The sequence below is a fragment of the Saccopteryx leptura genome, chromosome 3 (genome assembly GCF_036850995.1).
Source record: "Saccopteryx leptura isolate mSacLep1 chromosome 3, mSacLep1_pri_phased_curated, whole genome shotgun sequence".
In the NCBI taxonomy this organism is placed as follows: domain Eukaryota; kingdom Metazoa; phylum Chordata; class Mammalia; order Chiroptera; family Emballonuridae; genus Saccopteryx; species Saccopteryx leptura.
This window is the reverse complement of record NC_089505.1, coordinates 102785955-102798828: the sequence shown is the minus strand read 5'-3', so window position 1 is coordinate 102798828 and position 12874 is coordinate 102785955. Positions and strand designations below refer to the sequence as shown.

General features: G+C 47.8%; 1 protein-coding gene across 4 annotated transcripts in view; it reads right to left on the bottom strand.

Annotated features, from left to right (window-relative positions):
* Positions 1-10909: 10909 nt before the first annotated feature.
* Positions 10910-12874, bottom strand: part of RPS6KA1 (ribosomal protein S6 kinase A1) — a 40817-nt gene continuing 38852 nt past the window's right edge. For all 4 annotated transcript variants that reach the window (XM_066375555.1, XM_066375553.1, XM_066375554.1 and 1 more), the window contains 2 exons: positions 12227-12364; positions 10910-11847 (listed from right to left, as the gene is read on the bottom strand). In XM_066375555.1, the coding sequence (XP_066231652.1) occupies positions 11725-11847; positions 12227-12364 (261 nt within the window). In that variant the 3' untranslated portion in view covers positions 10910-11724. The remainder of the gene's footprint in view (positions 11848-12226; positions 12365-12874) is intronic.

Below are 12874 nucleotides of genomic sequence, written 5' to 3'. Positions count from 1 at the left end.
AAAGGGAAACCACTTCATACCCACTAGAATGACTAGTTAAAAAGACTAATACCAAAGACTGGCAATGTTTGAAATAGGAAGCAACTGGAACTCTCATACATTGCTAGTTAGAGTGTAAAAATGTAGTTTGGAAAACAGTTTAGTAAATTCTTTTTTTAATTTATTCATTTTAGAGAATAGAGAGAGAGAGAGAGAGAAGGGGGGAGGAGCAGGAAGCATCAACTCCCATATTGCCTTGACCAGGCAGGCCCAGGGTTTTGAACCAGCAACCTCAGCATTCCAGGTCGACGCTTTATCCACTGCGCCACCACAGATCAGGCTCAGTTTAGTAAATTTTTTATACAGTTAAACATACCCCTATCCTGGGATGCAGCAATGCCACTTCCATGTAGTTAACTAACAGAAATAAAAACATACGTCCACACAAAGATCCTACAGGAATGCTCATATTAGCCAAGAACGAGGGGGGGGGGGGAGTCCATTACAAATAAATGGATTGAACAAACTGTGGTATATTCACCCAATAAATACTACTCAGCAACAACAATTGATGAACATGCAACAGCGTGGATGAAGCTTCACAGACATTACATTGAACAAAAGAAGTCAGACAGAAAAGAGAATACATTGTATGATTCCATTTATACAATTTCTAAAAGCTATTTATGGTGACAAAAATCGGAGTAGTTGCTGCCTCTGACATCACAGGAGATTGAGAAGGGACATGAGAGAATTCCTGGGTAATGAAAATAGTTTACATTTTGAGAGTGATATGGGTTTCACAGGTGTATGAGTTTGTTAAAACATCCAAATGTACTTAAAAATCTGTGCATTTTATTATATGTAAATTAAACCTCAATATAGTTGATATAAATATACATGCGGAATTCCCTCGTACTCTGTGGCCTGTGTTGGAGTTTAAAGGAAGGGGAAGCCTCTCCTTGAGTCAGCTCAGAATAGGACTAGTCACAATGACCTGCCACCTGCAGGCAATTCATCAGTACACCCAGGTGGTGTGCTGACAGCTCCAATCTGGCTCCCTCAGTGTGATCTCCCCCGCCTTTCTTGTGGAATGCTCATCCTGTGGGTCTTGGCCAGCCAGAGGGAACCTGGGCAAGCCATGGACCTTAGAGGGCCCCTCTACTAAGATACAAAGTGGCCAGCTTTGCAAAGATCTGGGGTTCCAATCGCAGTAGTTGACTTTCTTCAGAAATATGTGACCTTGGTGAAATCACTACCCTCTGAAGGTCAGCACTCCAGAAGGTCAAGGAGCAATCGTCTTTGTATCTCCAGTGCCTGGAACATACATGTCTACTGAATGAACAGCACAGTTCTGGGATAGGAAGGCTGTTCTGTACACTTGTAAAGTAAAAGTTTTAGTTTATCTAGTCCCTTGGAGACAATGGTTCTTAACATTTTGGGGATCACAAACCCCATTAAGAATCTGATGAAAACCCTATATCCTCTTTCCCCAGAAAAACACACACATATATATATACCGCTTCACATAACATTTTCACATTCCTAGGAAGCCCATGAACCTCACCTTAAGATCCCGTGGTTCTGGAGGGTCTTACTCAGCTCTGAAGGTTCTATCAAGCATTCCTGCAACTCAGCTACTGTTTGTTCTGCACCTGATTTCAGCCAGAACCTTTACTCTGAAAACTCTTTAAGGATTGTTTGCAGATGAGGAAAATGAGGCTCAGAGAGGCCAAGTGATTTGCCCAAGATCACACAGCTGAAATTGAGATTTGACTTCAAGCTCATGCCTTCTGATTCCAACCCTCTACTTATTCCTCCAGGTGATAATTTATTTACCTTCAGGTTCTTTTGGAATCGTATGCAAAGAGGCTGATAAGTATAAATCTCTGTCGCAACAGCAGGAATGACTTTGCCCCAATCCACCCTGCTAAGAACATCTTGCAATGGATGAGTGATTCCAGTCCCTCACCCCTGTCAGGTACAGATCTCATGCCCAGCTCAAACAGGTGTCATTTTGCCCTTAATTTCTCAATTCAGCCTATTGCTGGGGTGGGGAGGGTATGGAAAGGAAGAGGGAAGAGAAACAGAGGAAATGACTTATAAAAAGAAGTTTCAGATTGAGTCATAAACATGAGTTATAACTCAAAGAAAGGCTCTGGGGTAGGAGGGGAAAAAAGAGAGCAGGTCCTTATGAGAGGGCTCCCTCCTCTCCATATGGGGTGAAGATGCTCAGATGAGTTGACTTCTCTCCATGCTCTGGGTGTGGTTCTCTCTACTAAAATAATAAAGAGAGAGAGAGAGAGAGAGAGAGAGAGAGAGAGAGAGACAACTGAGATGTTGAAATCTATGCTCTGGGAAGAGTGGTTAGTAGCCGACATGTATTAAACACTTCTCACGTGTCAGGCCCTATGCTATGCGCTTCTGATGCATTACCTTGTTTCACCTCCACCAAAGAGTAGATAATAATACTATTAACCCCATTTTAAAGATGGGGAAATCAAGGCAGAGAGGTTAAATGACTTGCCCAGTGTCACAGAGGCAAGTGGTCAAAATTGGATTCTAACCCAGGACTGCTTATACTTTAAGAAAAAAGTTAAACAACAAAACCAGGACAGTTTAACACCAGTCTGTACTTAACCACAATTCTAAACAGCTTCCTATATCCTGCTTGCTATTTGCTTATAACTGAGTGGTTCTATAGAAGCTTCACACACCCTCTCCTTTAAGGCTCATAGCCCTGATTGACAGTTGTGAAAACCTCAAAGCAGTGAAATGACTTGCCCAAGGTCACACAGAAGGTCAGTGTTGGATTGGGATGTGATTGCAGATCTGGCTCCATGTCTAGCGCTGTTCCCACTACCTGCTCACCCATGCCTTCATAGATGAGAGGGGCAAGAGTAGAGGCTGGAGAGAATACAGTAGGTGGGAGGCCCCTGCATGTTCCTGGGGAAAAAGAATGGCCCTCCTGCTCACTCCTCAGGGTCTTTCTTGCCAGCACAACCTTAGCACCTTTGCCTGCTGCTGTAGCTACCTCCACCCGGAGTGGGAGTGTGGGTGGGGGTGCTCATTTAGATTTCCCTTCTGCTGCTGTTGAGTCATCTCTCCATCGAGTTCTTTGGAGTTAGTGGGAACCCCCCAAGAAGTAGAAGCTACTCAGAAGACCTCAGTTCAAAGTGGAGGAACTTTCCAACCATGCAGGGGACTGCTTTGTGATGTGGTGGAGTCTCCGTTGCAGGTGGTACTTGAGCAGAAACCGGATAACCATCTATGGGAGATTCCTGTACTGGGCGGAGACCAGCCTTCAGGGCCCTTCTGACTGTGAGGTTTTATGAGTCACTGTGAGATAAAATTTAGCCCACGTGGTATAGTATGAGCTTTGGGACCAGACAGACTTGGGTTTAAAACTTACCTCAGCCACCTCCTTGATGGGAGACTGTGAGCAAGTTTCCTTTCTTAGCCTCAGTTTCCTTTTGATAAAATGGAAATTATAATACCTACCTCATGAGATCGCTTTGAGTATCGAGGATGAGTGTATTATAGCCAGTATAAAGCAGGAACTCAAAAAATCATGCCTACTATGATAGCCATTAAATGAATGGAAGTCTTTTTATTTATTTATTTATTTATTTATTTGTGGCAGAGATAGAGAGAGTCAGAGAGAGGGACAGACAGACAGGAAGGGAGAGAGATGAGAAACATCAATTCTTCGTTGTGATTCCTTAGTTGTCCGTTGATTGCTTTCTCATATGTGCCTTGACCGGGGGGCTACAGCAGACCGAGTAACCCCTTGCTTGAGACAGCGACCTTGGGCTCAAGCTGGTGAGCCTTGCTCAAACCTGATGAGCCCATGCTCAATTGGCGACCTCAGGGTCTCGAACCCGGGTCCTCCGTGTCCCAGTTCGACGCTCTATCCACTGCGCCACCACCTGGTCAGGCTGGAAGTCTTTTTTTAAAGGTTTGGATGAAAGAATTAAATCTATGTGTTAACCAAAGTACCAAATGTTTGGATACTTAATAGTATATATAGGAAACCAGCTTTTTCTCTGAGAGTATGTCTCAGAAGTAATCACGGAAAACAGAAATCATAAGTGGATAAAATGCAAGAACTGCTGAGGGACTTGAATGCCTGTGCCAACAACTGAGAATCTGAGTCGTTGACTCAGAGGAGGCATGTAAGGTCATCTAAACAGTCCCGGACTGGGAATAGGCATCTCCTCCAAGATCTTGACAAGTCTCATTGGTTCTCTGTGTGTGTAGCCCAGGTGATAGGGAACTTACTACCTCTGAGACTGTCCATAGGAAACTCCTCAAACTTCCCAGCTTGTTCTCTACTGTTTGCCAGTTGGGAAATGTAACCTTCTAACAACTTCAACCCCTAACTGACCAGACCCCAATATATATATATTGTCTTTTTTTCTGAAGTGAGAAGCGGGAGGCAGAGAGACAAACTCGCACATGCACCCGACCAGGATCCACATGGCATGTCCACCAGGGGGCGATGTTCTGCACATCTGGGGCGCTGCTCCCTTGCAACCGGAGACATTCTAGCGCCTGAGGCAGAAGCCATGGAGCCATCCTCAGCGCCCAAGCCAATGGAGCCTTGGTTGCAGGAAGGGAAGAGAGAGACAGAGAGAAAGTAGAGGAGGTGGGGTAGAGAAGCAGATGGGCGCTTCTCCTGTGTGCCCTGGTCAGGAATTGAACCCAGGACTTTCACATGCTGGGCCGATGCTCTACCGCTGAGCAAGCCGGCCAGGGTTCAGACCCCAATCTTATAGGAAACTTTATGACCACATGGCTGACTGAGGGGAAGAGTGATAACCAGACAGGACTGTGGAACATTGAAGTAGACATGGGGCATTCTCAGAAGCAGAGAGGTGGGGCAGGACCTTGGTTAAGGGTGAGTTTCAGAATCAACACAGATGTCATTTTGAGTTCTGTTCTTCCATTTAGCTGTGTCCTGGGTAAATCACCTAACCTCCAACCCTCAATTTCCTCCTGTATGAAACAGAATTAATCATATCTCCTTCACATAAGGATCAAATGAAATAAATGATAGAAAACATTTGGTGTCCAGCACCTCCATGTAGTATTTGTTTAATAAACTAGAGCCAATATTCCTTGGGGAGGGGCATCCTACAGGGTGGGAGCTCAAGGATTATTATTTGAGCATTAAAGGGAACAGTTACTGTGGACCTTAGGAACATTTGGATTGGCAATTTGTTTTCTCAAGCCAGTTTACTTCTATTAGTGGGTTTTGCCCAGAAGTCAGCCTGCAGAGAGGGAAGTTCCTGTCTGAGATGCTGGAGGCTGAGAACTGTGTTTCTGTAGCCTGTTTGAGTTCTTGGGGGACTGTCTTGATCTTGTAAAACTCAGAATAAACTTACCTGTACAAGCAGTACTTACTTTCTTTTTTTTTTTTTTTTTTTAGTACTTACTTTCTTGAACTTGTTCATATTCACTTGTTCATTTGATCTTCAGGTGACACTGCAAGATGGGTGTGAGTTATGATCCCATTTAACAAATGGGGAAACTGAGGCTCAAAGAGGTGAGGTATTTGGGTTCTGAGGTTTAGTTGACAAGGAAGCACCTGTGAACTCCCACTCCACCCATCATCATTTCCTGGTTCTTGAATCCTCCCTCTAGTGTGAAATCAAGACCAAGACCCTAACTGCTCTGTGCCTCAGAGTACTAGCTTCCCTTCCTAACTCCCCATATGCCTGTCCAGGCTCCTGTAACTCTGAGAGATAGTTTCTGTGCTTCCCCAGCACCATCAAGTTCAGGGTCCTGTGTTCTCTCTTACTCATTCAACAAACACTAGATGAGGACCAAACTATTGTGTGCTTGGTGCCGGCGGTCCAAAAATGAACAAAACACAGCTCATGCCCTCGAATTCACAGACTTGTGGGGAGAAAACACATCTAAAACAGTGTGATGTTCCTGACCTGTGGTGGCGCAGTGGATAAAGCGTCGACCTGGAAATGCTGAGGTCGCCGGTTCGAAACCCTGGGCTAGCCTGGTCAAGGCACATATGGGAGTTGATGCTTCCAGCTCCTCCCTCCTTCTCTCTCTCTGTCTCTCTCTCCTTTCTGTCTCTCTCTCTTCCTCTCTCTCTCTCCTCTCTAAAAAATGAATAAATAAATAAAATAAAACAGTGTGATGTACAGAGAGACAAAGCATGAGAGTGTCTGGGAATGCCAAAAGAGGGCTGTGAACCCTGTTGGGGCTGTCCTGGGTGGCTTCTTGAAGTTGTCATTTGGGCTTTTCTAAAGGATGAATAGAAGTTAGCTAGGACATGCAGCAGCAGAATCCAGTGGAAGGAGGCAAGTTCAGGACTGTGGGCAGTTTAGGGACAAGCTATGAGAGCTGATATTGGGCTCAGATCACACAGGACCCTCCTAGGCTAGGATGCCTGGGCTCTATCTTGTGGACAATGAGGAGCCATGCAGGCAAATGTTGGGTCAGACTTGTGATTCTAAATGGAGGATGTGGGAGACACAAAAGACTGGAGGGAATCAGGAGGCTGTGGCAAAAAAAAAAAAACACCACAATTAAGGAAGAGGACAGGGAGGAAGGAGAGAGGGGATAGAGCCTGGTAATATTTGGGAGACAGAACTGATGGGACCAGAATGCAGACTGAATGTGGGAAGTGCAGGGAAGAGGGATGATGCTCAGGATTTCAGCTGGGGTGATGGGGTCGAGTGGACATCCTTGGGTGGTAGGTGTGACAGGAAATATTGGTTTGCACAAATGGGGAAACCAAGGCTCAGAGAAGTGGAACACACACAAGTCAAGGGCTCACTCAGTCTGTGCTTGATCAGCTCTTGGGGATACAATATAGCCTTCCCTGTCTCTGTGGGGAGATCGCTAATTCAGAATCTTCATGCCTAGGTCAGCTCTGAGGCTGAGCTGCTAGTGTCAGAATTTCCTTCCCCTGTAACAGGACTTAATCACCTCTCAGACCTTGACTTTCTAATCTGTTAAGTGGGGAGCGAAAGGATCTGGCTCTTAAGGCTTTGAATCTTCCCAGACTGGCGGACCCTGCTCTAACATCTCAGTCTCCCACTGGCGGTCCCTCCTAGGGTTGCAGTTCCCCTTTTCATTCCTGCTCTCAGTTTCTTCAATAGCACTTCTCAAATTTTAATGTACATATAAATCACATGCAGATTTGGTTCAAAGATAGATTCTGACTAAGCAGGTCTGGGGATGGGCCTGAGAGTCTGCATTTCTAATAAGTTCCCAGATGATAGCAATGTGGCTGGCCCACTGACAACACTATAAAAAGGCCCAGCTTCTAGGCTCTGCAAACTTTCTCCAAACTAATGATTACCAAATTTACCCTTCCAATCCAGAACTCTCTCCAGAAGTCCAACTTTAATTACAACTCTTAGTTGACAGGTCTATTTGTATATTTGAAAGGCACCTCCCACAGAGTTCTCAAACTCGTTCTCCCCCAACTTCTCCCTTAGCACTTACCTGCTCAAGTCAAAAATCTAGAACAGGGGTAGTCAACCTTTTTATACCTACCGCCCACTTTTGTATCTCTGTTAGTAGTAAAATTTTCTAACCACCCAACGGTTCCACAGTAATGGTGATTTATAAAGTAGGGAAGTAACTTTACTTTATAAAATTTATAAAGCAGAGTTACAGCAAGTTAAAGCACATAATAATAATTACTGACCAAGTACTTTATGTTGAATTTTTGCTAAGTTTGGCAGAATAAATCTTTATAAAACAACTTACTATAGTTAAATCTTTTTTTTTTTTTGTATTTTTCTGAAGCTGGAAACAGGAGAGACAGTCAGACAGACTCCCGCATGCGCCCGACCAGGATCCACCCTGCACGCCCACCAGGGGCCACGCTCTGCCCACCAGGGGGCAATGCTCTCCGGGGTGTCGCTCTGTTGCGACCAGAGCCACTCCAGCGCCTGGGGCAGAGGCCAAGGAGCCATCCCCAGCGCCCAGGCCATCTCTGCTCCAACGGAGCCTCGGCTGCGGGAGGGGAAGAGAGAGACAGAGAGGAAGGAGAGGGGGAGGAGTGGAGAAGCAGTTGGGCGCCTCTCCTGTGTGCCCTGGCCAGGAATCGAACCCAGGACTTCTAAATCTATCTTTTTATTTATACTTTGGTTGCTCCGCTACCGCCCACCATGAAAGCTGGAACACCTGCTAGTGGGCGGTAGGGACCAGGTTGACTACCACTGGTCTAGAAGATATCCACGAATCTCCTTTTTCTCTTAGCCTATACCCTAACTGCCAGCAAATACTACCTGTTTGATCTTCAAAGCATATCCTGATTCTGTCCACTCCCATCTCCATTCCCACTACCCTAGTCCAGCCACCTCATTTCATGTCTGAGCTACTGCAGTAGCTACTATCCTGTCTCCCTGTTTTCTGTCCACAACAATTTTGTTTCTTTTTTTTTAAATTTATTTAGTGAAAGGAGGGTAGGCAAAGACAAACTCCCTCACGTGCTCTGACCAGGATCCACCTCGTAAATCCACTAGGAGATCCCAGATGCTCTGCCCATCTAGGGCGTTGCTCCATTGCTCAGCAACTGAGCTCTTCTTAACGCCTGAGGTGAGGCCATGATGCCATCTTCAACACCCAGGGCCAACTCGCTCCAATTGAGCCATGGCTGTAGGAGGAGAAGAGAGAGAGGCGAGAGGCAAGAGGCGAGAGGGGTAGGGATGGAGAAGCAGATGGGCACTTATCCCGTATGTCCTGACCAGGAATTGAACCTAGGACGTCCACATGCTAGGCTGATGCTCTACCACTAAGCCAAATGGCCAGGGTCCAATTTTCCTTTAAAAATTTTTTTTTTAAAAAGATTTTATTTATTGATTTTTTTTTTAGAGAAAGTCATGAGAGAGAGAAAGAGAGGGGTGTGGAGGAGGAGTGGGAAGCATTAACTCATAGTAGCTGTTTCTCATATGTGCCTTGACTGGGAAAGCCCGGGGTTTTGAACCAGTGACCTCAGCATTCCAGGTCATCGCTTTATCTGCTGCACAATTACCTACACATTAGAGCAATCATTTTTTTTTTCCTTGTGAGAGAGACAGACAGATAGGAAGGAAGGAAGGGAGAGGAATGAGAAGCACCAAGTTGTAGTTGTGTTTTTTTAGTTGTTCATTGATTGCTTCTCATATGTGCCTAGACCAGGGAGCTCCAGCTGAGCCAGTGACCCCTTGCTCAAGCCAGCAACCTAGGGCTCAAGCCAGAGACCATGGGATAATGTTGATAATATCATGCTCAAGCTAGAGACCCTATATAGAACAATCCTTTAAAAATGTAAATCAAATCATGTCACTCTCCTTTTTTTGTGTGTTTGTTTTGTTTTGTATTTTTCCGAAGTGAGAAGCGGGGCGGGGGGGGGGGGGGGAGGCAGACTCCCGCAAGGGCCCGACCAAGATCTACCCAGCATGCCCAACAGGGGGTAATGCTCAGCCCCTCTAAGGCGTTGTTGCGCTGCAGGAGCCATTCTAGCGCCTGAGGTGGAGGCCATAGAGCATCCTCAGTGCCTGGGCCAACTTTGCTCCAATGGAGCCTTGGCTGCGAGGGGAAGAGCAAGGCAGAAAGGAAGGAGAGGGGGAGGGGTGGAGAAGCAGATTGGCTGGGAATCGAACCCGCTTCTTCCACATGCCAGGCTGATGCTCTGCCACTGAGCCAACCGGCCAGGGCTCCTTTGTTTTTTTGTGTGTTTTTTTAATTTTAGTAAGAGGAGGGGGGCAGAGACAGACTCCCTCATGTGCTCCGACCAGGGCAAGCCCACTAGGGGGCGATGCTCTGCCCATCTGGGGCCCTTGCTCCATTGCAACCAGAGCCATTTTCTGGCACCTGAGGCGGAGGCCAAGGAGCCATCCTCAGCACCGGCAGCCAACTTGTTCCAATCAAGCCATGGCTGCAGGAGGGGAGACGAGAGAGACATATAGAAAGAGGCGAGAGGGGGAGGGGTAGAAAAGTAGATGGGCACTTCTCCTGTGTGCTCTGGTCGGGAATTGAAACTGGGATATCCATACTCCAGGCTGACACTCTACCACTGAGTCAACCAGCTAGGGCCATCACTCTCCTTCTTAGTAAGTTCTTCTAGGATTTACATCTTACTTAGAATTGAACCCTCCCTAACTCCTCAACCTGGCCTCCAAAGCCCAGCATGACTTGCCCCTGCCCTCCTTTCCAACTTCATCTTGTGCTAACCCCTGACCCGACATCACAGCCACACCAGCATCTCTCTGGTTTCTGAGCATGTCCAGCCTGTTTCCCCCTTGGGGCCTTTGTCCCGACTCTGCCCTCTGCCTCCTGGCCTTGTCTGATCTTTTCTCAACATTCAGATCTTAGCTTCTGGGTCATGTCCCCAGAGATGCCTTCCCTGATCACCCCATCTCTCACCCCAATTTAACTCTGCATAGGTCTTATCAGAAGTTGACCTTGGTTTACTAATTGTTCATTTTCCCACCAGGAAATAAGTTCCCCACTTGGAAGTAAGGCCCACGAAAACAATGACCTTATTTTCTACTTGGTTTACCGGCATCTGAAGCAGGGCCAGAATAGGTACTTAGAAACATGTTATTGTGGGAGGCAATGGCATTCCCTCTCTGTGCCTGTTTTCCACCTATAAAACAGGGCTAGTAATAGCATCTACCTCTAGGGTTGTGAGATATCCACATAAGGCCCAGGCACAGTGCCTGGCACTTGGTCACTGGTGGCTAATAATTCCATTACTGCTATCAAATGCATAATGGAATCCCATGGCAGGAAAGTGAGGGCAGGGCTAGCAGGACTCCTACATACTCCCCCAAAATGACCAGAGCTCCAAGCAGCTGGGCTAATTGGCTCTGGTCCATTTCATTACTTGTCTGTCATAGTCCAAGTCCTCGCCACCTGATAGCAGAGAGAGGGCAAATTCAGGGATGAAAAGTGGCGGCAAGTGTGCTTCACCTCAACTGTAAGTTTATTAGAAAGGCCATGGACAGATGAACCCTGAGTTACCAGCTGAGGAAGAAATGAAAAAAGCCCCTGCCCTTCCTGGCCCACCCTACAGGCCTCCTGTGGACTCTGTCCTGTGGCAGACTCCAACAAAAGTCAGTTAAAAAGTGCATTCCGGATCCTCCTCTGGGAGCAGCCCAACCGAGTTGCAGGGGACCCACTGATGGGGCTGATGTGGATGCTGGTGCCTGGCGCTGGGAGCCACGGGGCCTTGGTCCTCTTCTCTAGTGGGAAGTGGTTCCAGACCCCCCCAGCAGAACAGTATGGAAAAGGAGCTGGTCGGGGATAGAGCAAGTTGTGGAAGTTGATGCTGGACCGCCTCAGAGACGGGTGCAGATGGCTACAGATGGCCAATTGTGGGGTCCCCAGGGTAGGACCCCTAAACTGCTCTAAGGAGTCTCAGCCACAGAAAGCCCTAGTGTGACTCAATGCCCTTCCTGGGGCTGCACTGGCTATTTCTTCTCCCAGAAAGACAAACAGATCTTGTAAAAATCCAAGGTGGTTGATGTCATTTTTCCTTAAAAAAAGACAAGAGTTTGTACAGTGAATCAATTTCAACCAGCGGAGTCTGAGCCAAAAAGAGTCCATCCTTGGGAAGGAGAAGGCACTTCTCACACCCTCACTGGGGTGATCTGGGCTGGCTGCTTCCTGGGCCCCTCGGGGCCCTGCTCCCTCTGGCCCTGTGACTCAGGCCCGCTCTCTCCGGAAGTATGCCGCCTCCATTGAGCTAGCACCGCCCTGAGGCCTGGATGTCCTGGCCCCTCACAGGGTGGTGGACGGCAGCTTCCTCACCCGCCGCTGTGCCAGGATGGATGACTCGATGGGCTTCAGCTGAGGGGTGGGCTTGGAGCTGTTAAGTGCAGAGTATGTAGCTGCCATGGCTCCCTGAGAGAGAAGGTAGGAGGTCAGTCCACGATGATGAGAGGTAAGAGAGGTTCCGGAGGGGGGAGAGGGGACACGTGCTCCAGGGCCAGGCCAACTCCTCCCCGTGTTCCACAGCCCACCCAGGCCCCTTGTTAATCCAGCCTTGGTGGTCTCCTTCATGGTCATTAGTCCTGCTCCCGACATCAGACTGAGGGTTCAGAGGTAAGGGGCTGTGTCCCCCAGAGGACTGGAGGCCTGTGAGTATACATTTGACACCTCTGCATGTTAGACTGGGGCTCCAGGACAGACAGACACGGCATCTCCTGGCTCTGCCACCCCAAGTCTTTGCCCGTTGAACCCTGGCCTGGGCCCTGGATGCCCAGCAGCCGGGTAGCCATACCTTCACAAGTTGCAGGTCCTGGTGGGACAGCTGGCTCTGGGGCAGCTTGTCTTTCTGGGTGATCCATGGGTGCTGCAGGACCTGCTTAGCTGTAAGGCGCTGGTGGGGGTCCACATGCAGCATCTTGGATACCAGGTCCTGGGGACACAGTGGGCAAGGGGGTTCAAGGGAGGGGCCAGCAGGGGAACAGACAGCTGTGTCCCACTGCTGAGGAATGGGCAAGGCAACCATTTCCCATCATCTCCTGCCTAAACCCGGGCAGAAGCCCCTTCCTGTGACCCATTCCCCACACTGCTCCGGGCCTTCCCTGAGCACAGGCCCTTTTTTGGAATTTCTTCCTAGAACACCCTCTCCTTTCTCTTTCCCCTTCTAGAAGCCAGGCAGGAAGGTGGGAAGAAACTAAGGGTGGGACTGGGCAGACTTGGGTTCAAAAGTTGACTCTTCTACACATCAAATGAGTATCCTGAGCAAATTTACTTCAACTCCCTGACCCTCAGTATCCCCCCCTGAGAAACAGAAATAACAATACCTGTCTCATAAGGCTGGTGTGAGGTGCTGGTAGGGGTCCACATGCAGCATCTTGGAGACCAGGCTCAACCCAGTGCCCAGAACAGAGATACCCATAACTTGAAACTTGCTAATATTGAA